At 34.7% G+C, this 27,419-nt stretch overlaps 1 protein-coding gene across 2 annotated transcripts in view; it reads left to right on the top strand.

The window, feature by feature from the left end:
- LOC144449964 (ral GTPase-activating protein subunit alpha-1-like) overlaps positions 1–24,219 on the top strand; it is a 95,926-nt gene extending 71,707 nt beyond the window's left edge. For both annotated transcript variants that reach the window (XM_078140539.1, XM_078140533.1), the window contains exons 41-43: positions 15,910–16,037; positions 20,087–20,236; positions 21,333–24,219. In XM_078140539.1, coding sequence (XP_077996665.1) covers positions 15,910–16,037; positions 20,087–20,236; positions 21,333–21,508 — 454 coding nt within the window. In that variant the 3' untranslated portion in view covers positions 21,509–24,219. The remainder of the gene's footprint in view (positions 1–15,909; positions 16,038–20,086; positions 20,237–21,332) is intronic.
- Positions 24,220–27,419: the final 3,200 nt, after the last annotated feature.

Raw genomic sequence — 27,419 nt, 5'->3', positions numbered from 1 at the left:
ACCCTAACACAATAATTGCCATAAAATGCCATCTTACATGATGGTTTTAAGAGACAACTTCCCTTATTGGTTAAACCATAAAGATGTATTATGAATGATGCTTTCACAACCAATCAAAACTCTGCACATATTTACCTGAAAGTAAATGAATTATCGTACCCTGTGAATTCAAAGCTTGTAAGTTGAATTACTATAACGTGGTTTTCATATTATCAAATGAATAAGCTAATAGAAAGAGCTATGAATATTTCACTGAAATAAACCCTTTCCATGTATTTCAATAAGCATCACAGTGGAGTATGATTTCAGAATAAAAAATGGTGAATGCATGGATTGCAAAACATGAGAAGGTTCCAGCAACCTTGAATACACAAAGACTGTCATGTACTTTCAGACATATACCCCAAAATATTAAATAATTCATTTAATTCCTCTTAGAACACCCAACATGAGACTCGGAGAAAGGATAATCCACTTCGGCTCTGGTTTCACAAAAACACTCACATCACACACATGCTTATAGATAATGACACCTGCTAGTGTTTAATAGCCATTGCTAAGCATATTCTGCTACCTTGCCCCACTCCCACCTCCAATCCTCAAAGAAAACATTTCATAAATCCTAGTTTGAATAGTTTATGGCCCGAGTTTGAAACATCTCCATACCTAAGTTGGGTTCTATATTTCACGCCAGTAGTTAGGTAAGTTCTACCTGATTTCCTTAGGGCATATTACCAGGACTCAAAAGTTATGTATGAGAAAACTGTCAAATTTAGCAGATTTGTCAAAGTCTGTAACCAGGGTTCTAAAATGTGTAGCGCAACGTTGTATATGGTGAGCTCACCTGCTTACAGGTCCTTGCAATTATAACATGGGTATTATCTTTCTTTGCACCGCAATGAAACTCATTTTCTGTTCTTTGCACAGCAGACTCTCACACACCTCAAGATAAGGTACAGCAGTTGGTCGATAACTAATTGGTTGAACCTTTTCAAGTTAAGATGTGCCATTATTGCATCCACCTTGATAATATGTACTGCCTATACTCCCTTCAGGGCACAAGTGATGTCATATGCTGTGGTATTTTTTATTAAAAATGAGTGCGTGTTTTTCGATATGAGTGTCTGGAAGGCTATGTTGGCTGCCTACTTATGTTGCCCCAAGGCATGTGCTGGTCAGTTTTGTCTTTCGCTTTTCTAACAGTTTCTCATAGAATTAGCTCCAGGATGTCAGAGTAAATTAGTCGTGTTCCCATCTGTGCAGTTGCTGACCCTGAGGGCCATTGTTGTATTTACTAAAATTGGTGGCCTCCAAAGACTATCATCAGTAATTCAGAGAACCGATTCCAGCCCCGCTATTTAGTAACATAGTGGAAAATCACAGTATAACTGCAAGCAGTATATTAATCATCTTTCCAAAAGTGCATGCTTTGTTGCAAGACTCATAACAAAAGACTTCCAAGATACTTATTCAAAAGACTGTGGATGCGCCATGGCTTCCCTCTTTCTCGCCCACTTCAACTAACTTCAAATAATTATGATACATTGAAATAGCATAGTTTCACCATTGACAAGCTAATATATAACATGGACTATAAAATGAATTCCTTTTGCTATATATATCCATCAGCATGTTTTCAAAATGATACTTGTATTGCAGTTTAAGGTGACAAAGATTCTTTGTTCATACTACAAGTAACAACTGTTTGTCTGATCAGCGAGATTAAAAGTGCATAAACTGAATTTATACATTTTCGGGTGTAATATTTTGCTGCATAATTAAAAGGTAATCATAGTATTTTACTTACTGAAGCATGCTTAACCATCACTTACAATTGATTGAATGCAAACCTGGTATTAGGATATAACTAATGAGCAATCCCATGATGAAATTTATCATATATGTACATGTATATATTAAAATATGTCAAGGAAATCCTTACTATGCAATCAACTGTTCTTTTAATGCCAGAACACAATTGTAATGTCATAGACGGCATGCATCAACATTAACATTATACTAGAATAGTTCAGTCAATGTTTCATGGAAGTATTTTCACTTGAATAAAAAGCTTATAAACTCAATTTATTATATATGTACATGTTCATATTAAAATATGTCAAGGAAATCCTTACTTTGCAATCAACAGTTCTAGCAATGCTATAAGACAATTGTAATGTCATAGAAGGCATGCATCAACGTTAACATTATACTAGAATAGTTCAATCAATGTTTCATGGAAGTATTTTCACTTGAATAAAAAGCTTATAAACTCAACTTGTGCCACTTAAAAGTTGTGTCTCCATTCAAACAGAAATAAATAAGTTTATTTGCTTAGGCTAAACCATGGTGTCTTCTCTTGCATCGACATTGAGTAGTTGCTAACTACAGAATCTGGCTCACTTAACTTACTCAACTTTCTTGCCTTTTGGGAGAAACTCTCTTCTCACTTGAACTGTACCCCTTCTTGATCAAGTCAGACAACACTGCTGTCACTTATTTTTTCAGTCATCCTTGCTTAGGCCTGATTAGCACAAAAATTCTTTGGAATTTGATAGGAGTGAAGGCAGTTTCCCCATTGTCTAGCTCATGCATTGTATGTAGGTATTCCTTGCTTAAAAGTAGATTCTATATTTGTCTATTAGGATGTTTTTAGTTATCAGTATTATAAACAAATATGTTTCATTTAGTGGATGAGACTTGCATATTAATCAGTAATTTACATAGTCTGGAAGAGGATAGCAATTCAAGAAGTGAAAATGTGAAATGTTGAATTTAAGTACAAAACCTTTGAATGGTAATTTTATGAAAGTGACATAAACCATGGCTGTTATTCATAGATTGGTTTGATAACTGCAGTTTTGTAGTTGAATATTTATAAAATGTCATTCATCATAAATTACAATGACTTTATACAGAAAAATGTTAAAAATGATACCATACTATGTACTACACTTGTACAGACATGTTGGAAAGAAATGCATGCCATGTATAAATGATATCACATCACACAGTCACTGAGTGTGATGGTGTGGCCTCACAACCTGTTGATGGCAAGATTTACACAGTCTTGGTGCTTGTCTTTTAGTGACACCTACTAATTTGGAATGCTGTGGGTATTTAAAAAAAAACTATGGTTAGAGTGACAGGTAGTGTTGACATTTCAGATGTAACAGATGGCATTAAAACCTTGTCCTGGGGCAGGGTCGTGTCAAAAGTGATGGATATCACTGTGGAAATATAAGCCAAAGTAGTGGCATCTGTGAAAGGATGATAATTTTCAGAAACAATACAGATAAATTAAATGCCAACACACGTGTCTGTCTTTAGCTCTGGTCAAGGGCTTATGTCTGATTTCAATAGACCTCTGTGCAGCGTGTTGCTACATACAGTAAGAGCATGTTTGTCATCAATAAATTGTTGTCCATTCTGGAGAACAATATGTAATGTATTGGCACTATTTTTAGATGGTAAACCAGAGAAGTGAGATACCATCTATCATTCCAGTACAGGCTGATTTCCAAGCACATTATTCTATCACAGGTTTTTGTCTTGAACTGCTATAAAAAATGGCATCACCACTTGTTCGCAGAGTTTCTGAAAATTTGTCAACACATAGAGAAATCTGATGAGCCATACAATGACAATGTTTTCCAGACAATTTATGGTAATTTTGATGTGGAACCTTGATGAAAGGCTGGGGAACTCCCATAGATAAGGTACTTGTTACTGTAAAAAAAACACTGGTAGGGTACCCTGGCAACATGACTCACAAACTTATTTATATAATGCCTACTTTACCACCCATAGATAAAAAACACTACATATCAAGTTATTACACTCTGTTGTAGGAAAATGAAAAAATTGTAAACCACTAAGCAAACTTTCATATTTATATTTGTTATCTCGGTTCCAAGACTAGCCACATGGTCAACATCAGAACATATTATTGAAATGATTGCTATAGTGTACAATACTACACACACACACACACACACACACACACACACACACACACACACACACACACACACACACACACACACACACACACACACACACACACACACACACACACACACACAATAACCTGTGTAGGTATTTATATGCACATCATTGGATTGTGTGTCCAGCCAATGACCCAAGTAGGAGTTTCATAACAACAGAAGATTACACACATAGCAAAATTTTCTGGTTCTGAAAAACAATTGAAAATCAACTCAGATTCCCAAATTTTTTTTTTTTTCGCCAGTATGTCTTTTATTTACCATGGAATTGTTGAAATTGATGCAGAGGCAGTCAATGCCCTCGACTGTCTATGGTTAGTCTGTTTTGAGCTACCATTTACCAGCTTTGTTTTATGCAGAGACAGTCAATTCCCTCAGCTGTCTATGGTTAGTCTGTTTTGAGTTACCTTTGTTTGATACAACCCTGCAGAAACCAATAAAATACTACAGTTTCTGGTGACATTTTGTCTAAGTAAAATGACTGAAGTATCACCTTGCAGACAACAAATGCAGTTGACGGCAAACATTGGCAACTGCACGTCTGTCTACAGCTAGTTGAAGTAAGTTTAATTGGTTTATTTCATAAAAGACAGAATGTAGATCATGCTATCTTAGAGTAGAATATGCAGTTTGTTATTGGCTTCTGCATTGTTGTATCAAACAGGGTTGGTGAACAGTAACTCGAAGTAGGCTGTAGCTGGTTTTTTGTTCCTTCAAGAAATCAGATGAAAGTACTTTTGACTAATGACTTTCTACATAATTATTTCTTGTTAAATCAATGACAATGAAACCCTTGTATAAACTACAAATCCGTCAAAAATAAAGTATTCACCTGTAGCAGTATTTTATATCTCATTAGCATATTAACACATACAGATGGTACGATTTATTTAAATCCAAATAGATTTAGGGGGGAAAATTGTGTAATTTCTTTGTGTCAAATTAACAGATATTAAAAATGAGGATGGTGAATTTGTAATTGCTCAAGAAATGGTAATTTGCACTTTTTTGTCACTTCATTTATAATTTGCTTCATGTCTCAGTATTAATAGCCAGGCCAGGAAAGCTTTTATACTTCATAATCTCAATACAATAGAATTTCTTTCCTTGCTTACTGTACCCAACAGATGTTAGTGACTGATAGATGCATTCATCTCAAACTTCAGTTGTATTATGATACATCTATATATGTAGTCCAAAACTAGGCTGCAAATATAGATTTGTTTCTAGTGTACGGTAGGACAAACTAAAGATACATCTACATATGTAGTCCAAAACTAGGCTGTAAATATAGATTTGTCTCTTGTGTACGGTAGGACAAACTAAAAATACATCTACATATGTAGTCCAAAACTAGGCTGGAAATATAGATTTGTCTCTTGTGTACGGTAGGACAAACTAAAGATACATCTACATATGTAGTCCAAAACTAGGCTGTAAATATAGATTTGTCTCTAGTGTACGGTAGGACAAACTAAAGATACATCTATATATGTAGTCCAAAACTAGGCTGTAAATATAGATTTGTCTCTAGTGTACGGTAGGACAAACTAAAAATACATCTACATATGTAGTCCAAAACTAGGCTGGAAATATAGATTTGTCTCTTGTGTACGGTAGGACAAACTAAAAATGCATGTTGCCCAATTTTACACACCAATTAAACCAAAACTTGAAATCAAATGAAAATTGCAGCGTTTACTACTGAGGTCAAGACATGATATTTTGAATGTTAGGGAGCCAGTACTTTTAATACCTCTTCAGTGTTGTCCAGCTAGCACAGACATCTGTCGCCACATCTCTAAGTGCCCCTCTCAGGTTTCCTAGCTCAGTTTCTCACTACCAAAGAATTTATATCAAGTATAAAATAGTTTATCATGTCATAAAAAGTAATAATAAAGCTAAAATATGCTGTTAATATAGCATTAATGCACTAGTGACGTTATTTTACATTAAGTCTAAATATGTATTCATTTAAGTAATGGCAGACATTAGTACTGGTTAATAACCATTAGAAGACACATTTCAAGAGTCAATGGTTATGTTATACATTACCTGTAAATTATTACACTTAGGAATGAGAATGTGGCATGTCCGGAAGTGAAGTAGTTAGCATGTCAAGCATATACAGGGTGCACAAGCAGTAATTTTGATTGCTTGTTATCACTTTGCTGGGAAGCAATAATGGAATCATGAGTGAATGAATGAATGAATGAATGTGATTATTATGTTCAAAGATGGATATGGTCTCATAGTCAAGGAAAGCATAGTGTTTTGGGAAGTATGTTGACAGTCACATCATTGAACATAATTAGTATAGGAAGCTGCTGATAGTATCAGTTGAAATGTGACCTTGTGTTAACACTTCTTTGACAAATAGTGAGATAAGTTGACTGATAGATTGTCATTTCTGTTACCATTATCATTACAACAATATTTCGTAAATGTTCTTAAATTAAATATTTTTAGTGTGAAATTTTAAAATTGTATTCTCCCCAGGGAGTTGAGGAAGTGTAAAGGGCTGTTGTGCCGATTAAGATAAGGGATAATAATTGCAAAGCGCTTTGAGCACAGAGTGGGAAAGCACTATAATATATAAAAACTAACATCATCATCATTATTATTATTATCATTATTATTATTATTATAATTATGAAAAGATTATTGACAAAATAGGAAATGTAAAATCAAGTCTTTGGCATATTGTATAACTCTGTGTTGTTAAATAATTTTGAATTTGAAAAATTGCAAAGGTTCAAGATAAATCAGTAGCTGTCATTTAAGTCTGACCCCTGACCCCTGACCCCTGACCCCTGACCCAGTTGAGATTATGTAGTCAAGGATGTTTTACACCTCTCACACCATTTGAAGTACTTCAACCACATGTTCACTATATACAAAATTATTAGTTTGGTTGACAAGTTTCACACCTTTAGTGTGAAAAGAGATGGAATACCATTTTTGAGGCAGGTGCTGATAAAATGTGTTGATTTTACACAATAGTGGTGATGCTAGAGGTAAAGTGTTGTTGTGACTGACCAAGGACGGACTGTAGACTGATTTTGATGATTTCTTCAAATCTGGAATCTGCTTTTGTAATACAAAATCATTAGTGGAAGATATCCAGGCTAACCATTTAAATAAATAAAAAACAGTAACTTTTATATAAAAATTTTTTTTTTTTTTTTGAGATTTATCATCAACTGATGGATTGATATAAAACAAAACCATCAAATATCTATGTTCATGATATTGATATTTTATTGATAATTTTCAACATACAGAATTTCAAATAATTTGAATAATGTTCATTGATTGACAATCAAATTACTTCTTGTTTTCCATATCTACACTTTATCAACATAACTGGTGCCTTCCTCAGGACAAACTGATGATGTAATTCTTATATAACAATTTTTCTGACTTTTTGTAAAATGTAAATTTTTTGTTGAGGTATACATTAGCTATTTCCCACATTTCAGGTAGAAATATTGATTAAAGCAGATATATCTTCTTTGTAGATTCAACATTTTATTTGTCAGTCAAATAAAATCACTGACTACTTTGAGTGTCAAATCAGAGAAAACCGACCAAACCTGGGTAGTCCACCCTGTTGTTTAACCCATTAATAAAAACTATCCCTTCAATATTACAGTTATAACAGAGCCGTATTTAGTGTTGTATAACTTTCATGGAACATAGATAGGTCATAGGTGTTGTGATTAGACCCAAAGTACTACCAGTACTTTGCCATCACTTTGTAGAGTTTTACAGGCATGCTGTAGTACACTACACATCCTTCTCCAACTTTTATTACCGGTCCTCTTCAATTGTTGTTAAAATAAAAAATACAATAGTTTATGGCAACGTAAAAATAACAACACAAGTAGCTAAACACTTCCCCAAATCAAAAATGATAGCATTGGTATTGTTGACAGATTGGATAAGATAAGCGTTATATATTTTAAAAAAATAAAAAGGAGTGGATAAGAGCAATAAATCAGCCGATAAGCAAAGAATAGTGTTTTCATACCACATGTTGATATAGATTACAGTCAACATCATACAAGCCGGATTAATTTACCTTGCTGTCAATTGACCATATGGATATGATCCCCATAAAGCTTTTTAACTTTGTGTGTAGTTTATTAAATTTCAAAGCTATTTGATGAATCAGCTTGCAAAAATAGATATAAAAAAATAGCAAGCAACAAGATGTTAACATGACACACTGTGACCTGTGCGGGTTTTGATATATGACTGTAAGGATTGTATGTGTAACAGCTGTAGGCAATAGGGGAAAAAATAACTCATCACCTGGATCATTGAGTTGTAAAATAAAGAAGGAAAAACAGCTAGTTAACACTCGGTGCTAAATGAAGTTAATTGGTCACTGTCTACATTGAGAAATCTCATCACAGCCTTAATTTAAATTTAGATAGTTTCAGAAAAATATTCATATTTGGATTTACAAACTTAAACCAAGATTATGGAATTGTGTCTATTTGTTGAATGAGATATTATTATATTTATTTATTTTTTTTAAATTATAAGAAAAATATTTATATGGTACATATTTGGTAATTATTTATAATGCCATTTTGTGTTATTTGTAGATTGACAATGATTACTCACATGACATAATTCCACATCAATGTAGACATTCTTTTGTGTTATAACAAATATGGATTTCAATAATAGATCTATTTCAAACTTACATAGCTAAAGTTGTGTTAGGATTCTGATAATTAAGAGTGATAAAGTCCAAAAACTGACTGGAATAAGTTTGCATGTGTGTAAGTGGAAAGTTCAGTTTATCAGAGTTTTATCCTACAGTAGCTTTTTTTATGCATCACAGTATCCTGTGCTTGGTGAATTATATACATAAAATAAGTTGACATTTATTATGTTAAAAAATGAAAAATTAAGACTCACATTATCTGTATTACACTGTCAACTTTTAATATATAAAATGACTGCTTTGGAATTCAGTTCAAAAATCACCAACTGTTGGCTCACCATGAAACATCACTTTGTTGGCAGAGAATTTTGAATTCCTAAATATAAATTGTGTTGATTGTTAAAAAAAACAACTTTTTATAACTTACACGGTGATAATAGTATGAAAGCAATTAATAGGACAATATAAAGGATGGTGACGGCTAATTTATCATGTTGCAATAAAATCTGCCTCCATTGCTTCAATTGTTTATCGGCTTTGTAAAATTTATTGCAAACAAAAGGACAGACAAATGTTACCAGCACGGCAAAAAGTCATATGTTTGAAAGAACAAAACATGTATTGTGATGAGTGATAATAAAGGACTGCTCATTTACAAAGAGAGTACCAGTATGGACCATTCATCTGGCGACAGTGTTTGTACAATGTATTGATTGAATTGCTATTACCGCACTGAACAGCTCCTCTTCTCTAAGCTTTATTGACAAAAGGATTCACCCAGACTCTTAAATTTCATATTTTCAATATGTGCATGTTGACCCAGAGGTTGAGTTCTGCCCATAGCTTTGATTAGAAATATCATATCCATTTCTAGATTTCATAGATAGTAAGGAATTAATGAAGAAACCTAATAGTCTTCACCCATTGTATATGTGGCTTTAGTCTACCTCTATGTCTATCTCTGCATGTACACGTTTGGTTTTCAGTTTGTATGTGTGTATCTGTATGTCTTGTCTGTATGTCTGTCTCATCCAGATGACTACATCTATAATCTGTGTCATTACAAAATTACACCTCTCCATGACTGAGTGTATAGCTATCTGTCAATCAGTAGGAGTAAATGTCTGCCTGTCTCTAGTGTATGTCTGTCATCGAGTATGCCTATCAATGCAAGTGTTTGTCTATATATGTCATTGAGTGGATATACCAGTATCACTATGAATGTGTCTCTGTCTGTCTGTCTCTCACTATGTACTATGTAGTATGAGTGTGTGTCTGTGAGTTAGTGTATGTATGTCACTGAGTTTTAAGTTTATTTGTCATTGTGTGTATACCAGTATCAATAGTCACTGAGTATATTTGTGTACATCTGTCTGTCATTATGACTGTCAATATCTGTTATAGCTTTGTAGCTCTCTCTCTCTTTCTCTCTCTCTCTCTCTCTCTCTCTCTCTCTCTCTCTCTCTCTCTCTCTCTCTCTCTCTCTCTCTCTCTCTCTCTCTCTCTCTCTCTCTCTCACTGTCTCTCTCATTGTCTGTCAGCTTGACTTTTTGTATATGTTTCGTTTGTGTGTTTCTTTATCAGTTTGTATATCTTCCTGGATGTAGGCCTATACATCATTTTGTGTGCATGCCATAGTCATCTATTGCTATATACATATCATGTCTCTCAACTATCTCTTTGTCTTTCTATCTATCTGACTGTACATCATGTTTTAATCCCTCAAAGAGGGACTGTTACAGTGTGCTCTGTCTGTCCATGCATGTGTCCATAATACATCATTACTCAGACATGCAATATCCACTTTCTTTCAAACCTGGTACAAAGGTGACATATCATATGGGACATATGCACATCATTTGTTTTGTGACATATGCAAATTTGTCCAAATGGCGGCCATATTTGTAGTTGAAAATCAATATTTACAGTCTAACTCAAAAACTATAATACATAGAGACTCCATTTAAGTGTCTACTCCCCTATTATCAGGTACCAGCGTTCTTTTAAGACATTGACCTTTGACCATGACCTTTAGGGTCAATTAAGAAAATCCAGCCATTTCTTTTAAATTATGTCCACAAGTAAAATAGGAAAAGAAAAATATGTACAAGGACTACTTTTAGTACTCATATAACTTTTTACTGAATGGTGGCCATATTTGGTGTAAACAAGTCAATATATTGCTGCATAACTCAAAAACTTCAATACATAGAGAGTCCATTTGAAGTGTCTAACCCCATATATTTAATCACATGCAAGCTTTTTTGTAAGAATGTGACTTTTTGACCTCAACCTCAACTTTCTGAGTCAGTTATCAAAACCAAGCTATTTCTTGCATATTGAAGACAGTCTTTATCATTTACGTGTGACCAATTTCTTTCAAAATGATGTCTGAAGGTAATGCAGAACAAGAGAAGAAGAGAAATATATAATACATGCATTAGTTTGGTGCTCAGATAACATTTAACTGAATGATGAGTGAACAACATGATTTTACTGCATAATTCAACAACTTTAATACATGGAAACTCCAAGTGTCTAAGCCTATATTGTGAGGTGCAAGTGGTTTTTTTTCAGACCTTGACCTTTGACCATGTCTTTAATTTTCAGGGTCAGTTATTGAGATCCAGCCATTTCCTGCATATCACAGACACTTTTTAATATTTGTTTGTTGCCACTAATGTCTCCATTCAGTTACATATAAGTAAAGCATTTGAGGGATGTATCTTCTACAAAGACTTGTTTTGTCTGTAAATGTCTGTGTACATCATCTCTCTCTCTCTCTTCCTCTCCCTCTCTCTCTCTTCCTCTCCCTCTCCCTCCCCTTTTCTCTCTCTCCCCCCTCCCCCTCCCCCTCCCTCTCCCCCTCCCTCTCCCCCCCTCTCTCTCTCTCTCTCTCTCTCTCTCTCTCTCTCTCTCTCTCTCTCTCTCTCTCTCTCTCTCTCTCTCTCTCTCTCTCTCTCTCTCTCTCTCTCTCTCTCTCTCTCTCTCTCTCTCAGGTAGCTCTTCTGTTGAATTAGGACAACATACTTTCAACTGACTTTACACATTGTCATTATGCGATGCTGTGGAAGGATACATAGTAATGCAAATAATGTTTTATCTAATATTTTCAACATGGAAACCTCATATATATCAAAATGAAAATGTACCATGTGTATCACAACTGTATGTTTATATTGAGATTATAGAGTACTGGTGTCATCATGTAGTATCATTCTTTTATCAGCAATGGTGAATGTGTGTGAAAAGACAGTTACTGTAACTTTAAATGTCAATTTTAAAAATATCCATGTTGCCATAAAAAATGTAGTACAACATTCCAGTATTTACTATAAACTTCCAGTCCACTTAGAAATAAGTCAGACGTTTTTGTTAGCTGCATAAACGTCAATCAGTGGTACTGTTGAATATTTGATGCCAAACCATATCACCACTCTCATCTCTAGACCTTTGATTGATACACAATCATAGAGCAACTTAGCTAATGGTAATCAGCCATTCCATTCGTTGATTGTATGAAATATTTATCCCCTAGTACTCTCAGGTTTGGCTGTGAGGAGAAACGCCAACATCAGTTGCCCAGATTGCCTGGTAGAAGAACAATAGCCAGGCTCATTAGAAGGTAAGGAACAGGATATTTCAACAAATGTGCTGCAAGGGGGATTTGTACATGCATGGAGACGGCCAGCTTATTATCTGTATTCTCTCAGTTGTCCTCCAGCTCTCTTCTAATAGAAAAATGAGAAACATCAAATGATGAGCTCCTTGCAATTTTTTTTTAGTTCGGTGGCTTTTTCTCGTTCGTTTCCAAGAATGGCCAAGGGGAGGATGAGTGGTATAATGAAACGCATATTTCAGTGCGAGTTGTCTCTGTCAGTCATTTTACAAATAGCTAATAAGTTGATACTGCTACAGCATTCCAGATTGGTATGTACATGTCTATGCACATCATAGCTGTTTATTTCCATCATATGCCACTATGAAAAGACTTCATTACAAAACGCCATCTGTCTCATACTTTTATAGGTGGCTCTTCATCATCCCATTTGCATTGTGTTAATGACAGCTAGTGCCAGTATTTTTTGTTGTGAAATCATTTTGTCCATTGTCAGTTTCAAAATGTGAGCTGAAATTGAGTAACTCATTTAGATGAATATAAAGATAATATAATCTGGATATCCAAAGAAATTAATTTAAAAACACAAAATTCTGCTTTCTTGCACTCATCTGTCACCCTAAGTAGACATTTTCAGGAATCCATGCATGCAGGTTGTCATGTACGACCCAGTTCCAAATACACTCACAAGAAAGAAAAACATAGTGTAACACTTGTATTTTAATAGAGAATAGAATATATTTCCCCAACCAACTACAGTGATTGAACACAGAATTTAAATTCTTCATTCAGATCATTTCGTGAAAAGATAATAAGGCGCCGCTGTCAGTAGAAAAAAATCAAAGTGTACAGTCTGGGGAAAATTTTTTGTCAGGGACCTTGCCAGATGCTACACATTTTCATTGTTAGAGATGTTGAATATGATGATAAAGACTGGAGTCTTTCATTTAATTCCACTAATTAATTTCATTCCATGACATTGTCTAAGTCATCTAACATTTTGTTGTGGCTGGAAACAGCTTGGATATGCCATCAGACAGAAAAAGAATGAATGGTGTCATTTCTAACCATTTTTTGCACAATGGAAATACCAACAATATCCCAGGCTTGCTGCTAGACAAAGGAATTTCCGTCACAAAGGGTGTCCATTTCATTAGCAGCATTTGATTTGCATGCACAAAGCAAGAGATGTATATAGCATTGTTTGGGCCTTACAGGACTGTGTGTAACACATGTTTCTGTTATTCATAAGGAAGTACCAGTACCAGCTGGTTACACCAGTGGAGTCATGACAGTAGCTAATAATGTTCCAATACTCATCTTTTTGCAGTGGATATAATACCACTAGTCAAATATGTATTAGTTTCAACTTCTGTGTACATGAAAGAATTGTCTAGACTGAGAAAAATAATGTCTGGATGTTAAATTGTCAACATTTACTTTTACTTTATATTTGTCTTATTTTATCATCTTGATAATTCAATATAACAAGTTTTCTGACAGAGTGTGTATTTGTAAATGTTCACCAGTGTCATTCTCAGACAATTTTTTGTCACGCTTGTCCCCTTCCAAGTTGTTATTTAGCTATGCTCTCTCTCTCTCTCTCTCTCTCTCTCTCTCTCTCTCTCTCTCTCTCTCTCTCTCTCTCTCTCTCTCTCTCTCTCTCTCTCTCTCTCTCTCTCTCTCTCTCTCTCTCTCTCTCTCTCTCTCTCTCTCTCTCTCTCTCTCTCTCTCTCTCTCTCTCTCTCTCTCTCACTCTCTCACTCTCTCTCTCTCACTCTCTCACTCTCTCTCTCTCTCATCCTCTCATGCTTTATCTCATACTTTTGCCATCTAGAATATCAGCAACATAAAGAATAAATCTTTACAAAAAAAGAGAAAAACTTGCCATTGGTAAAGTTATCCAAAATAACAGCAAATTTGTGGACTGTGTATACATCAACAAAGAAAGCTTTTTGCGTGAAAGCAAACTACCAGAAGGCAATAGTGCAGGGAATAACCAGCATGATTACTGCATTCAGTGGCAATGAATGACAACTACTCTACAAATCAGATATTTGTATGTCCAAGGAAACAGCTACTGGTGAGAAAATAATCAGAATAAGTGTTTGTTCACGACTGTAGTCAAACCACAGAGGTCCCACCAAAACCAAATCATGTGTTATTTACTTCAAAACACCCACCTTCCTACTAAGCTTTTCAACAATTTTGAAGTGTACCGGTACTATGCAAGCTTAGAAATTTTTTTTTTTTAAATGTTTGCTTTGGGACCTTTTTCTTCTAATCATCATTATTGTCCACTTTATTGCTGGCAGGTACCATGTCTGTAATTTTCTTTCCCCCCTTTGTACTTCCTAGACTTATCAACAGCTCAACACACATGTACATATACATATCTAGAACATACTATGTGTTATATTGTGACCATTTATGAAACACAGTATGGTCAGAAATTGAATAGCCCGGCAATTTTCACTGCTAATTTCACAAAACTCACCCACTCAGACAATGCAGAGAGGAAAAAAAATCTCATGTAATTGTAATTCCAGATATTTGTTGTCATTTTATATCTATCATTCATAGATGGTGAAATTTAGGTAGCTGATAGGGCATAATTTCATCCCTTGTTGGTTTTCATCGAGGTGTTAAATTCTCAATTATCCTTAGTAATTGGGCTAGGTTACTTGAAAAGGTGTGAATCAGAACATGCTTAGCTGAAAGAGAAACTGACTCACTTATGTATAATTTGAGAACACTTTCAATGGTTTCATAAGCCAATGTGTTGATTTTTTGACCCCTGTTTGTTGCAATGTCTGGTTTCTGTTGTCATATTCTGTCAAGCTGTTACACCAAATTTATATTCACAGTGCTTTAGAAAAATGTGTGTAGTACCATCGTTGTAGCCTCTTGACAACTCAACTATGTACATCATGTATTCTGTACTGTTCAGGGTCTCGTCTTTGTGTAACAGTTATACAAGAAAAGGGTTCATGAAAATAAACATATCAAAGTTTTAGATATCAATCCCTTTAGTTGTTTTTTGTCAGTGCTGCTAATAGTAATACTGATGTAGTGGTACATAAATGTATACCTCATGTGACAGAGTCTTCTTTGTTTTGTTTGTAGATGACAAGTCAAGTATTAACCCAGGATGTTACTTGTGTTCTCACATGTCAAATTGTTTTCTGTTCCTATAGTAGTGATGATATGATCGTGAAGAAGATTTTACTTGTGTTCTCACATGTCAAATTGTTTTCTGTTCCTATATAGCAATGATGATGTGATAGTGAACATGATGATCACTGTGTATGAGACATAAGAAAAGAATGTGTGACTGATTACGGTAATATATTTGGTAGTAGTGTGATGGTACAGAACACTTTTGTGTGCATATTGCATCAACTTATTCACATTTAATTGTATAAACTTATTGTTAAAGATACTAGCCCCAAGGTGAATAATGCCAACTAAGATGAAGTATGAATGTGTGTGAGGAGTGACAAAACAGTGATGGATGGAAGTCCAAGTATGAAGCTATAGTCAAGTTAGTATTTGTATTGTTAGCACATGCTAGTATATTCTACCTTAACTGATTGTAACAGTTATGAAGAGAGATCCAAGTACCTAGAAGCTGTTATCAAGAACCACAGAGATCCCACCACATTTGAAGAGTTCACATCTCATGTGTTTGCACCAGCCCATGATAGGAACCCAGCTATATTAGTGGCAGGTAGGTGATATCACTAATGTTGTATTGTGGATGGAAGGAGGGACAGGTAGGTGATATCACTAATGTTGTATTGTGGATGGAAGGAGGGACAGGTAGCTGATATCACCAATGTTGTATTTTGGATGGAAGGAGGGACAGGTAGGTGATATCACCAATGTTGTATTGTGGATTGAAGGAGTGACAGGTAGGTGATATGTGGATGGAAGGAGGGACAGGTAGGTGATATCACCAATGTTGTATTGTGGATTGAAGGAGTGACAGGTAGGTGATATGTGGATGGAAGGAGGGACAGGTAGGTGATATCACCAATGTTGTATTTTGGATGGAAGGAGGGACAGGTAGGTGATATCACCAATGTTGTATTGTGTATTGAAGGAGTGACAGGTAGGTGATATGTGGATGGAAGGAGGGACAGGTAGGTGATATCACCAATGTTGTATTTTGGATGGAAGGAGGGACAGGTAGGTGATATGTGGATGGAAGGAGGGACAGGTAGGTCATATCACCAATGTTGTATTTTGGATGGAAGGAGGGACAGGTAGGTGATATGTGGATAGAAGGAAGGACAGGTAGGTCATATCACCAATGTTGTATTTTGGATGGAAGGAGGGACAGGTAGGTGATATGTGGATGGAAGGAAGGACAGGTAGGTGATATCACCAATGTCGTATTATGGATGAAAGAATAACATTTTAAAGAATTTCCAAAGATTTTAAACCACAGCTATCTGGAAGGTTGGTGTTGCCGAGTTGCATTCTCTCTGATATGTTAATATTTTCTTCTTATAGAACATGAACATCTTTGACATATCCAAGACAAACCGTGGTCAAGTCAACATTCTGTACATAAAAAAAGTCCTAGTACACATTTTTGTGCATTTAATACATAGTGTTATATCTGATATGTCTTTCAGAACAAACGGTAGAGATTATGATAAAAATTACATTAAATTTAAAAATGGATAAAATGTTGTATTAGAATTATCACATATTAATGATTGTCACAAATGTTTGAGAAAAAAATGAAACTATAAAAAAACATTTTAGAGATATTGTACAAATTTGATGGTTTCTATGGGGTAGTTAATGTCATAAAAATGCTGAAGAGATTAACTGAAAATAATGCTGAAAAGAAAAGTCATGGTTACGTAACAGTCAAATTTATCAATGAACAAGTAACAGATCACATATGGTGAGAGATGAATACAGAACAATAGATATGTATGCTGTGAATCAGTCACATGTAACAGTTGTAGAAAGTCTGATGGACAAATTTTCTTTGTTATTTCTCATATTCAGATATGTTACTTCATAATGGCTAAAACCAAGTCATTTGGAAAAGAAGCCAGCAAAATTAAGGCAGGCAAAGAAGTCTGTTTAAATGCTAACATGGATATATAGAAATTTTACCAATGTTTTATGTTTGTCTTTAGGCATGATGGAAATAGAATCAGTTACAATGGTGCAGCTCTATAATATCATGTAGACAGACCGTATTAAAACGTTTCAAATGACACATGTATACGCTCCTTCACTCACTCAGTTCCTTTCCATATTCTCGATACAACCCTCCCATTAGCAGTGTTTTAACAATGTTTTAGAACCTTGACACAAACAATGTTTTATGCCATCAATAGATTGATGTATTTTGGGAATGTGCCATGAGAAATCTGTTAGATTGATATCATTAGTTGTTGACATATTTCTTAATCTTAACCATCCAGAAGTTGACCAGTTTATTTTTTTTTGTGTCCTGTATCAAAAAAAAAAGCCTCCCTACTTGAAAGTTTCGCGACACTACACTTTCAAACATATTGTTAATACCCGTACAGCTTTTTGAAAATTCTATTTTGTGGCTATGCCTCCAAAGACTGATCTTAGAAACATAAATTTGAATAATATTAGAATAAATTATCATACTAGTGCCAAAGTACTTCATGTAGCATATTTAGATAATGACTTTCATTGAATAATAGAATAATCTGACGTTATGTGGACAGATAAGCAATATCGCGTAGGATTCTGTAGTAACCACGCAAAAGTTAAGGTAGAACTTTATTTTGGTTTGACAATCAGTTTGGAGTATGAAAAATACAGACTGAACTGGTGCACTTTGGTTTGATTGCAATTGCAGGATGCCAACAACACAATGATAGGAATTTCTGTGCAGAACCTATCTTAAGTCCAAAGTGGAATTACAGGTTGTGTTCTTGTAGCCATGGCTTCTTATGTAAATGTAACCGGGACAGTTTCAACCAAGTATTTCTCCATATTCACACATAACATAGTCAAAGTTAACAGTGAAATCAGTCTAGGAGATGCACTGATTAAAAATGTGTCTTTATTTCTTGACGTTCACTGATGTTTGCCTTTAAATGAACCATTTCAAAACGCTGTATACCTCTTAACTCCACCAAATAATTCCACGGATTTTCATGTCCGCAGGATTCAATTTAAACTATTTTGCACTTCATTTATTCTATGTGGAAAACTGTCTTAACAATTCATGAATTATCGCTTGATGTTTGAATTTTAGTGAAGGTGACATTAATGTTTAATGTTTTAACCACACTCTGCTAAAAAATACTGCATGGTTAGATTAAACAGCTGTATGCCTGTAAGCTGTTGTAATCATTGGCAACAATAATGTCCAAAAAAGATTACATCCTAACTAATAGAACTCATGATCTGCAATATACTCTGGTTTTTAATTCATTGCTTAATGAGGTACAAATAATTAGGGGTTGGAAAATGATTAATAGTCTTCAATTAAATTAAATTAAATGCAGTAATCAGGTTTGAAATAATTGAAAAAAAAAACCCACTAGAACAGATAGAGGAAGAAATTGATTTACTACTAGTGTATGTAATTTATTATCATAAAAGCCAGCCTGCAACGTGGGTGTTCATAATCTTATTGTGGCATAGTTTTTACCACCCACTGGCAACAGGCCAACACCAGAACTGAGCTAATTATGATAAACACCAATATAAATATTATCCAGTTATGGAATATGTAAATCCAATTAAGGCTTCTCACCATTATACAAAAATTGACAAACATTCAATCTCTCAAATTCCGGGTTGTCACAAAATGAGAAACTATAAAAATTCAATTAAGAAAATTAAATTTGACATAAGGTGGATTAGAGTAATATGTTATCATGAAAATAATGCCTGGCTGCACATATCTGACTATTAGGGAAAATTAGCATCTTAATTATTAATAACAAATATGTCATCATTTTGTGTTCCTTTGCATAATTTTGCCACTTTGTATTTGATGTCAGTATCATAGGGTATAACTATAACAGGTTTATATCATAACTGAAGGGATGCAATGTTTGATGTAGAAAGTTTTACTTTATGTAACTTTAGCAGAAAGTAAGTCTTTAAGCTTTATGCATTTCTTTTTAGTTTTTTTTGCAATAGCCCATAGGGAGGAAATTGGGAGAAAAAATACTTTCTTTCAAAATATGTGCAGTTAAAATATAGGGATGCTGTATGCAGAGTTCATTATTCCGTAGTAATAATAACAATACATAACCTCAAGGATAATCACTCTTTCAATTGTTATGTCTATTATGTCATTTGGGATATGATATGATTATGGGCAGATGGTAATGTCCCATGGTCATCTTCCATTCCATCAACGTAAATTGGCCGATTAAGAAAAACGGTATGATTGTTATGCTAGACAATTATCCAGGCCAGATTAATATGTAATTGATTGTTAGAACGGAGATGACTGTGATGTAGAGTACAGTTAAAGAAGGACACACAGAAAATGATTGATTTTACATGATATACTAGAAATCCATCCATCAAAGACACAAAACACATATTGGTTATGTTTATTTATAATGACTTATTAAAATCCCTTATTTCAAATGTTTGTTCATCTTTCCTGTTTGTCTGTTGATGTAGGTTTTGCAATTCTCAACTTTTCTTTAGCTTACAATATTTTGGTACAATTCTTGACTTCATAATACTAGACCAGTGTGCTCCAAAATACAGGTGTTAAATCTTAAATCTTTCATTCTTTTTCAGTTAAAAACTACTTTGGTGAGGTATCATCCTTACATAGTGCATCTAGTACATCCACTGCTGGAACAGTAGAACACACAGGTTCCATATCTAGTATACGATCATCAGCCAGCAGCCAGGCAACAGTAACAAGTCAAGGCAAGGTGATCAAAGGTATGCAAGCATTTAACAAATACAATATTTGAAAGCCAGAGAACAGAGAGTATACAAATATTCAAAGAGTTCAATATAGAAGCTTTAATATTGATTGAAGCCATTATTTACCATTCAAGGGTAGAGTAGGGAAGTATTTATGTTATGATCTTGTCCCATCTCATTTGCTACAATCATGACGTTGTATATTAAACAATCGTGTATTTCATAACCATAATGATATTTTATACAGAAATAACAGGCTGCATAATGTATTTCTGGTGTCTAATTATACCAGGTGCAAACAAAAGAAACAATACACAGTATTCCATAAATAAGAACTTTTCACTTAGCATCCTAAGCTAATAATGAAGTCATTATAATCTATCCTACTGGACTTGCTGTTGTTTTAAATGGCAACAGTTTCACGTCCTATCCTGGATGCTTCCTCAGGCCAACTGATGATCTGATGACAGATGGTTTGTGACACCTGACAGAGTAGGATTGTCATGTGATGATGAAAACCGTTGAGGAATTTTACTGATCACAGTGTTGTACGCACCTGCCAAGTCATGATGTAGTCCCCCTCCCCTATTAAGAGAAGGCTCATCCCGTTTAACATATACAGCCTCCTTTACCCCTCTTTCAAACCACCTGTTTTCTTTGACCAATATAACTACATCCTTATTGTCAAAGGAGTGATTCATACTGTTGAGGTGTGTATACACTGCCGAGTTCCCCACATCGGATGAAGTTGCTCTTTCTGTGTTGGTACATCCTAAGCTAATGATTGACTTCCATCCAATTTAGATATTATCTACAATGATGTCTATGTTTGTCATAAAAGATGATAAATTACGTAGGAGGGAGCAGTGTACCATAGCACAACAGAAGTCAATTAGTTAGCCACATTGTTATATATGATCTATCTTTGTCTGCAGTGAGCTGTAAGAATTATGATATTCATCAGACTGGGTCAATTACAAACATTAACAGGATGTGGTTTTTGTGTTGTATATATAATGTATGTTAACTGACACTAACAAAGGGATATCTATTTCCTTCAAACTCAACACAAATATACCACATCTTGCAATAATCTTTGACTTCTCTTCAGATGATAGGAGCTCAGGGGACTTCACTGGAGGAGAGGATGGTCATGCTACAGCCACCAGAACGTCTAGTAAGGGGAAATTAACAAGTAAAAGCCGTCAACCCTCCAGTGGTTCAGTAAAAGATGGCACACCACCAGACAGTCCGGGTATTGTTATGAAAGGGAAACGAGCATCATAACTAGAAAACCTCGCCCAACTATTGTGAAATACTCACCATCAGTATTAGTAGATATGGTATTGTATTGTATGGTATGGTATGGTACCATGTGGACAGGAAGACTATGAGGAGATGGACAGTCATTCAGGATTTCAGAATGTCTTCCTCAAGCTGTTCACTCCTTTTAGACCAAATAGGACACCTCGCCAACATTTGTTAAGTACATAAGTGTAGGTGGGGAGGGTAGTGTATGGCACCATGTGAACAGAATAAGTGGCAGGAGGAGTTCAGGAGTTTATGGTGTTGTCAGTAAGCTGTTTCATTCCTCTCAAACCAAAAACAACACCTCTCCAATGTTTGTGAAATACTCCCATTAGTGCCAGTAGAGAGGAAATTGTTTGGTACCTTGTGGATAGGAAGACTCACAGGAATACGACTATTGCTCAGGAATTTGGGTTGTCTTCCTGAGACCATTTTCCACCATCCACACCAAAAGCAACATCCCTCCAACTTTGTGAAATATGTACCCATTAATATCAGTCGAGGGTATTGTAGGTACCATGTGAACAGAATGGCTGGCAGGAACAGTTCAGGAGTTCCAGATGTTTTTCTTCAACTGTATCACTTCATTCAGAACAGATAGGACACCCCTACAACATTTGTGAAATACAGTGTACTCCCATTACTGTAGGTTGAGAGGGCAGTGTATGTACCATGTGAACAGAATAAGTAACAGGAGTAACCTGGGAATTCAGAATGTCTTCGTTAAACTGTTTCACTCTTTTCAGACTGAAAAGAACACCCCCCCCCCCCTCAGACTTTGATTAAATACAGTGTACTATTGAGTACATATTATATGGTACCATGTGAACAGTATGACTGAATAGTCATAGAATTTGTCCTCCTAGTGTTGGGAAATAAACAATGATATAAGGATTAATTGGTACCATCTTAACATAAAACCAGCAGTTAAGAATTCAAAGCCATGGGTGACTCCTCAAGTGAGTGCATTCATCAGCCCTTGCAAATGCTGGCATGTTTATCATTAGTGTGACAGCATCTTTCAAATATTGAATAGATCCAAAAGTCAAAAAAAAAAAGTTTGCCAAATACCCACACATTGTTAAGATTGAAAAAAAAAGGCATTTACGAAAGAGAGTACATGGATATGTTAAAGGGAATTTGTTACAATATACTGGGAATATTGTTTTGTGGATCAGGACAATTTATGTTGGTTGTAGATGAAATATTGTTCAGAATAGTTACAGAGCAGGAGGACCAATTTTTAAAAGCCAACCAACCTGAGTAAGGGAGATGATTACCGGTGACTGTGTCATAATTGTTATACTGTAGAACTAGTTTGCCATAGCCAAATTATGAATAGACATAGCAATAGCTGCTGGGATGAATATAACTGATACTGTATTTGTTGAACTTTTTGCCAAAGAAGTTAAGTAATGCATTGTAGAACTCTAATAAGTTGGAGTATTTATTTGTCATCAGACATAGTTGCCAAATCTATCTTCTTTTTATACAAAAAAAACTTATTGGTTGAGGGGCATAGTATTGGAAATAGCAGGGTATATTTGTTAATGTTGTCATTACTGTATTTACATTCAACGAATGTAAAGAGTTGTATACCACAAAAAAACAACTGTACTGTGAATGCAAACCCAGTGCCAATGGAAAATGGAACTGAAATTACAATGTCGACATGACACTGTTACCTATTCTTGTTTTCCTTTGTCAGATCAACCAAGCCAACTTAATGGCCAACTTACTTCAGCCATAGTGAAACATTTGCAGCAAAGAAAATTAGCAAAGTTTGCCTGATAAACTAGAATTTAGGAGATTTCAAACAGTAGAGTGTACATGACTTGTTTGTATATCATATCACATATTTAATGAAATATCAAGTAGTACCACATATGGTCATGTTGGTACATGGAATCAGGCTGAAATATGACAAGACAGCTATATTAACAGATACTAAATGAACTTACTACTTAAATGAATCTCACACTGCAAAGATGATGCAAAATTGTTTAATGTGTGATTAAAAGCTGCAAAGTATTAATTAAAAAGCTGCAAAGCAAGGTTCTTTGATAACAGCATTGATCTGACAAAACTGTCAATTTAGTATCAGTTGTACGGATGTGATTCACTAGTCTTTGAATATGATTTGTTGTTTCCTGCATGTGATTTGAATATAATTTACATAATTTGATTTGCCCATAATTACATATTATTTAATTTGCATAAATACAAATAAATATGTTGGAGGAATACCCATGTAGGAAAAGGTCTGTTTTTGGTGGGGCATTGATGTTGTAAATACATGAACATAGGTGGCACAAAATTTACTATGTGCAGATTGCAGAATTATCAACTTAATCAAATTAATTTACATTGTGTCGTTTTATTAAAACATTAATTTTCGGTATCTCCTGGTGGTAACTGGACAAGAGGGTGGACAAGGGAGAATTAAGATTTGAATCAAATTGTGTGTGATATCAAAGTTTGAGCAGTTACAAGGAGAGGGGCATCCAATTTGCAATACTTTCATTTGAGTACCTTGTATGGGATTTTTTCTGCATTGTATTTGAATTGCAATTTTGTGTACATATTTTTGAAAATATCTATGAACAATGTTACTGCTTTATGGACAATATTCCAAATATCTTGAGGAATCAGATGTGTAGTTTACAATTACAAAACTTTTGGTTCATTGTTTCTAGGAAATCAATTCAAAGTTTTAAGAATGATTAAACTATTTCAAAAAGAGAATGATGTTTTATGTGATTCTTTGTGAAGTTAGCCTCTGTGTGTGTGTGTATGTGTGTGTGTGTGTGAGTATGTGTGCGCGCGCGCGCGCATGTGCTAGATTGTCAGTTTAACAGTGGCGAGGTTAGGAGAGGATGTATACTGAATTGTCTGTGTGTCAGAAATTAATAAATGTTTTGCTTTATCTTATTTGCCTGGATATTGGTCTGACAGACAAAACAAGTGTGGCCATGTGGTGGAATTTCCATAGGTGTAGAAGACATGGCTGATTGCTGACTGTTCCATAAAACCCGTATGTGACCCATAAACCGTCAATCCTTTGTATATGGTGGCAACCTATAATATTTGCATGATTGGTGAAAGTCTTAGATTTTGTCTAGATTTGAAAAGTATGCGAGGACACCATCTTTTAATTATTACCTAGCCGTAGAATAGAATTACCCATAATGACACTTTTAAATTTACTTGTATCATAAAATTTCGTGTTCAATGTGAATGTTTGGAAGGTTAATGTCACTTCAATTGTCATAGGGTACAGTACGTTCTTCCACACCATTTCAAACCCAAATGTAGGATGATTTAATACCATGAACCAAGTATAAGATAAGATGCATATTATTGTAGAACTTATAGATTTATCCTGTCTTTATGAATATACATATTGATTACCTGATTTGCATGTTGCCATTCCGTTTAAGAATGGTAGTTATCAGTGGTAGAGAGGAGATTGCGAATCAAGGAGGCGAAAGGCCAATGGAAACAATCATTTACTCTCTTTATTACCGGTGATGAAAATGTATATTGTGTACAAAACTGTATGATGACACCCACGATCAAGACATCGTTTGTATAGTATAATAGTGTCAGATTATGTTGAAGAAACACGTACCCATGTGATACATCCTTCATTGCTTCTTCTCGATGAAATATCAAATTCTATAATTGTCTATCTATCTATCTATATATCTATATATATATATATATATATATATATATATATATATATATCTATATATATATATATATCTGTCTATCTATCTATGTATCTATCTATCTATCTGTCTATCTATCTATCTATCTATCTCTGTCTATCTATCTATCTATCTATCTGTCTATCTATCTCTATCTATCTATCTATCTGTCTATCTATCTATCTATCTATCTATCTATGTATCTATCTATCTATCTATCTATCTATCTATCTATCTATCTATCTATCTATCTATGTATTATCTAAGTCAAGGTCTCATAAAAGGCGAGAACTTCACAAACTTGTCTATATATATTTTCTCATTCCAAGTTTCTTCATGTCTATATCAGTGCCATGGTGCCAAATTGACCCCCAATACACAAAGTGAACATGGTTGATACAGTGTCTGACATGAAAGACTGTATTATTTTGAGCGTCAACGTTTATTCTTTTACATATGTACGTATGTATGTTTCATTTTTAAGTTTAGCACCTAATTACAAATGATTGTAGTAGCCGACAAATTCAACTTGAAAATGAAATGAACATGACATATCGATGTTATGTTTTAGCGTACGTATTTTTGGCGATATCATCAAACGTGTGGCGGTGTAAAAGATGAAAGAAACTGTGATAAATGTAGGGTCAACTCATGTTTATCAGATCACATTCATTGCATAAACTTTGAAAGACCTGTGTAATACTTTGGAGATTATATTACTCAATGTGTCGTACGGAGTGATTGATGGCAAGTACAACCCACTTTCACGAGTTCAAGCACACGCATAGACAAATACATATAAAAGGTCGTTAGTCATCATATCACATCACATGGAGGTTGATTACCATTCGATAATTTATTCCACTTCATCCTTCGTGTATAATCGGACTCTTCAAGGTGTAACCATGGTAACCCAAGGTACATATAGAATTATATAATCAATAAAATACCTCCTGTAGCAAAAAAATGTCCGAATTTCCATATACGTAAGAAAAAAGAAAAAAAAATATTCTAATTAAAATATAGGATATCGAAAGTTCCGATAATGTATAAAAGTTAGTTATCGTATTTGCCTTCTGGCTGGAGCGCCCTCAAGGTAAAAGTATCTGTCACTCAGTAAAAAAGAAAAGTTTCCTTCAGCGGCGAAAATAGAGATTTTGTTGATCTTCGACATTGCTTAAGAGTCGTTGAGTCGTTACCATAGCAACCATAAGATTATAAGTTTATTTGATATTGTAAGACTTGTTTCCGATCTGAGATTGCTATGAATCGTGTTAGTAGATTTAACCATACTTTGGGATATTAACACAACATAAGTTGTCACTAGTAATGTGTAAACACGGTGAACAACGTATCTGTGTTATCCTATAAGATGAATGTCATCTTCCTCAGTGTACGCTCTAAGGTACAAGACAGTAAAGCAATGCCGATTCCCGCATGCTTATACTTATGACGATTCATGCATGGGGTGGGTGGGGGTGGGGCTGTGGGGGTGTAGCATTAGCCGATTCTGATAGCAAATTAATGTTATGTTTGCATCTCTCGGAAAATTAATGAAAACCGCAGAATTTTTTTCTTATAGGATAACTCGTTCTTTAATTTCAAGGACAGCCAAAAATGAATTTGCAGTTTTTGTTTTTTAAAGTAGCGTTTTCCAAGCATATTACTAATAATACACACAGAAAAAAGCGTTGTTTGGAATAACCTAGGCCACTTGGCCTGCAAACTACTTTCAAGTAATGTTGAAAAGAAATAATAATTTAAGTAGAGCAATAAAAAGAACTAGAGAAAGATTAAGGTATGACGCCTTCTGGAAATTTGCTTTCTTAACACATTTTCAAACAGCTCTCAACTTATGACTGAATGTAAGAAATGATGAACTTTTTAAAAAAAACTAACGTAAACAATCGTTAAAAAAGGAGAAAGAACAGTGAGAGAATGTGTGAGAGAATTAAAAATGAATTCATCCTGTGCAGAATGTTTTTTTTTTATATTTTGACCAAATTAAATGTGACATTAAACCTTCATCCCTATATAAACCAGTTTCTTCTTTTCGAGATAGGTTGCCTAAAAGGTAAAGAAACAAACAACGGACACAGCAAGTGTATGACATCCAACTCAAGATATTTTTACGACTAAGATTACAGTATGTAGATACCATATGGTCTGTTAATGAC

This window comes from Glandiceps talaboti, chromosome 2 (assembly GCF_964340395.1).
Source record: "Glandiceps talaboti chromosome 2, keGlaTala1.1, whole genome shotgun sequence".
Classification (NCBI taxonomy): domain Eukaryota; kingdom Metazoa; phylum Hemichordata; class Enteropneusta; family Spengelidae; genus Glandiceps; species Glandiceps talaboti.
Note: the sequence above shows the minus strand (reverse complement) of the source record. Positions and strands in the feature narration are given on the sequence as shown.